The sequence below is a fragment of the Aptenodytes forsteri genome, unplaced genomic scaffold (genome assembly GCF_000699145.1).
Source record: "Aptenodytes forsteri isolate BGI_AS27 unplaced genomic scaffold, ASM69914v1 Scaffold96, whole genome shotgun sequence".
In the NCBI taxonomy this organism is placed as follows: Eukaryota; Metazoa; Chordata; class Aves; order Sphenisciformes; family Spheniscidae; genus Aptenodytes; species Aptenodytes forsteri.
Window position 1 is genome coordinate 4041709 of NW_008795029.1, and position 3819 is coordinate 4045527.

The window sequence follows — 3819 nt, forward strand, 5'->3', positions numbered from 1 at the left end:
TATCTCCAAACAAAACTTAAGTTTTAGCTCATGTTATAAAAAGTAACCATGTGGAATGTGACAAGTCATAATGTGAAATCAAAGTGCTTTAGTCCCATAGCGCAGACAGACACTAGTGGTTATCTAGCCATTCGGCAATACATCTCAAACACCAACAGAGATGTTTGCTCTGTTGCACCCCACCTTGCAAAGACCTTTGGACTGTTACGGTGAAATTTCATTAATTGACAGCTAAACAGTATGAGTGGACCAACAGTTTCACTTTGATACTTCGAATTACAAGTTATAAATGAGGCATCTTTTTACCATTTTTCAAGTTCCCTTAGTAATTACCAAAGTTCTACTGTATTATGCAAGACAAAACTATGTTCCAGTTAGTCTTTTAAAATCCAAAGTGTGCTGTATTCCAAATCCCAAAGCATCGAAACCCTCAAATTATTTCTCCAGACCCCAAGAGCTATCTAAGACTCAGTATTTTTGTGCAATTCTTACTATTTGCATGTGAAGAGATAAAACACTTCACCTAACAGTTCATATGAAAAAACTATAAACTCTCAAAGCAGAAAGTTACTTTAATAAGGTTGGGACATAGGTAGTTGCATGGAATATGTGCTCAATTCAGAAGTGGACATGCTGAAGAGGGCTCATGTTGCCAGTGTTCAGTCAGAAAACTTCCCTTCTACAGAAGTTTAAAAAGCTATTTATCTTCCAGAGTGAAGGAAGTTTAAGACTTAGGCATTTAATTCTCTTCTATGTTACAAAAGAATTAGCTCTACAGTATAATTCGTATGAGTATTCCCCCCCCCCTTTCAGACACCCCATTTTTGTACAAGTTTACAGCTTAAACGGGAAGGGCTGAGGGAAAATTTCTGGTCCTGTCCCACAGACGTAAAGACAAAGTGCTTTGCAAGACTGATTTTATCTATCACATTTGTGGCAACCAACCCAAAATGAAGGCACATGAAATCTATAACACAGCTTATAAATTATAAACTAAAGCTGAACCTCTGTATAATTTCTAGTCTTTTTGCACAAAAGTAATGACCAGCACCTATGCAGAGATTCAATTGTTTTTTCATGTAACTTTCCCCAGAAATAGTTAAGTGTTGCTTGCATGCCTATGCAAATACTGTCATTTATTAGGTTTTGACACAAAGTGCAGAAATTGGTAATTTATCCGCACAGGAAGTCTGAAACCAATGAATCGCCAGCACTCCCTTCCTCTGTCGCTACAAGAAATGTAAGCCACCAGCAACAGCTACAGAGAGCTGTTACCTTGAAAGTGCACAACTCCCGGCAGCAGTTTCCCTGTGACGTGTTCTAGAGCTTGTGCAAGCATTTAATCAGTGTCCCAGATTTGGATTTTCACATGTCAAAGCCTATCTACTTTTGGTTAGTTACCGGCCAGACAGGCACGTACATTCTGAGGAAGCCAACTCGAAACACGCTTTGACAAACGTTGCACTGAAATTGGCCGTACCTTAACTTCTAAGCACAGATGAGCGTCTACCTTGAGCAGCATTCAGGATCCAGGGTCAGCTCAATACCTCATTCTTAAGGAAAGCCGAGTCTGGATACAAATCTGCCTCCTAGATTTCACTGGAATTGCTACCTTTAAAGCAGAGAAACAAGATTCAAGGTTTCTGAAAGCTTTAGCAGACGGATAGGCTTGTCAACCAGATTAAGACTTACTAGGTTGCTGAACAACAGTTCAAAGCCCTGGTTATCACTTCTCTAGAAATACTGGTTTAAAAGAACTCAAACACCATTGCCATCACTTAACTAGAATATGTCATTATACCGCTTTCACTCAGGATGATAAACAGGGATAGAGTTTCAGAGTTCTGGTTATTCACCTTGTGTGTGAATTCACCGCCCCCCCTATTTCTGCACAAAGTCAGTTGAAGGGATTGGCACACAAGTTACTAGTGAACACAGACCTGTAGCTATTACATTACAGGCCCATATTAGAGTTTCATGAAGATTTCATGCAATGGTGTCTGTGCCCTTTTCCAAAAGAGAACCACTTTCACAGGTAGCACATACAACACAATTTTCTGATTTTAAATGCAGTGAGTTACACAAACAACATTAACAAGAATTGACCAGACTTAATAACTGAAACTGCGCTAGGTCTGGCACTTGAGAATTCACAGTGATTAAAATAAAATTGCTTTGCCTAAGACAAAACATAAGATACCAAATATATAAAAAGACTCTTTGCTTCCATTATCTTGTATTAGTATTCCAACAGCGATAAGCAAGCTCAGTAGTACCTCAGACAGCAGAGACTTCTGCACGTGGTTAACTTTATTCATTGTTTGCAGTGCAATGGATTTTTTTTTTTTTTAAAATATATTGACGATGTCAAATCAGGCAATTTTCAATGCATAAAGTCAACACAAGCTCAAGTCTTTGCTGGATTGAAGCTTGGATTCTGACAGGGAACCGTTATCTACCATCTCATTTTGGGTACCCAACTCCACACTGTGCCAGGTGGTATTGCTGTTAAAGAGAAACTTAAAGTACACTTGCATATTACTGAGGTGTTCTTCTGACATAGCAAGTTGCTGTAAGTAGTTTATAGTACCAGTTGATAATGTAAGAGTAGAGCATTTGCACTTTTCTTTCCCTCACTCAACTCGCTAATCCTAGTAGATTCACTAGCACAGGTTTCCGATCCTGAAGCCTGCCTTTAGAGAGAAAGGAGCACAGCTTTTAAACACCCCAGCGTTTCTCAATGCACCTGCTGCCTCTCATCTCAGCACTGAAGGCCCAGCCGAAGCAGCCGCTCTCGGGAGTTGTAAGCCACCAGAGCCCCGTTGACCCACTGGGCTCAATGACTCCACCGAACTGAGTTAAAGCAAGATACTCAGGATCCATCTCCCTGGAGTACACGAGTCTAGATGAGCACCCACTTGTACCTGCCTCACCTTCCGCACTACACCCTAGGGCACTTTGGTCCGTGCGCCCACCTCCCAGACCTCCTGCTCCCCGGCCTTATCCAAAGACATTGGACTTCGGCCTGAGCTTGAACGACGCTTTCAGGGATTTCTCCTCGTGCTCTTCTTCCTCGGTGTCACCACGAAAGGATGGCGTGTTGTGGATGATCTGAGTCCTGAAGCGGATCTTATTAAGCCGAGGCTTCATCCGCCCGCTGCCGGAGGCTTTCCTGGTCATCTCCTTGCCCTTGCCTGGCACTGCTGCCCCTTCAGTGCCCTCAGCTTCCTCCCCAGTGCTGTGATGGTGGTGGTGGTGGGAGAGCCGGTAGCTCATGAGGTTGGAGGGCAACACCTTGGAGAGCCTCCAGCGCCCGCTCCCATTGCCGGCAGCCCCTTCCTCCTCCTCCTCCTCCAGGGCCCCCACAAGGCTCCGCATGTCCCCCGAGGTGCCCTGGTGCAGGTACTGCGCGGCCTTGCGCCCGCTGTAGTCGCGGATGTCCACGTCGGCGTCGTAGGCTCCTACCAGCAGCTTCACCACTTCGGCGTGGCCGTGCATGGCGGCTATGTGCAGCGCGGTGTGCCCGCCACTGGTGCGGGCATTGATGTCCACGGGCAGCTGGTGCCGCTGGGCAAAGTTGACCAGCGTGGCCAGCAGCTCCTGCCGCCCGTGCTTGGCGGCCCAGTGCAGCACCGTGAAGCCGGTGATGAAGTCCCGCTTGCAGAGCAGCGCCGGCTCACAGCTCAGCAGCCCCTCCAGGCTCTCCCACCGCCCGTCCGAGGCCGACAGCATCCAGGCGTGCTCCAGGGGGTCCAGAGCCACGGCGCCGGTGGTGCTCCCCTCCTCCTCGGCGGAAGAGGAGGCCACCGAGGCGCTGTC

The 3819-nt window shown here is 46.1% G+C and overlaps 1 protein-coding gene across 1 annotated transcript in view; it reads right to left on the reverse strand.

Annotated features, from left to right (window-relative positions):
* Positions 1 to 3000: 3000 nt before the first annotated feature.
* Positions 3001 to 3819, reverse strand: part of SOWAHC (sosondowah ankyrin repeat domain family member C) — a 4522-nt gene continuing 3703 nt past the window's right edge. The window contains exon 2 of the mRNA XM_009276156.1: positions 3001 to 3814. Coding sequence (XP_009274431.1) covers positions 3001 to 3814 — 814 coding nt within the window. The remainder of the gene's footprint in view (positions 3815 to 3819) is intronic.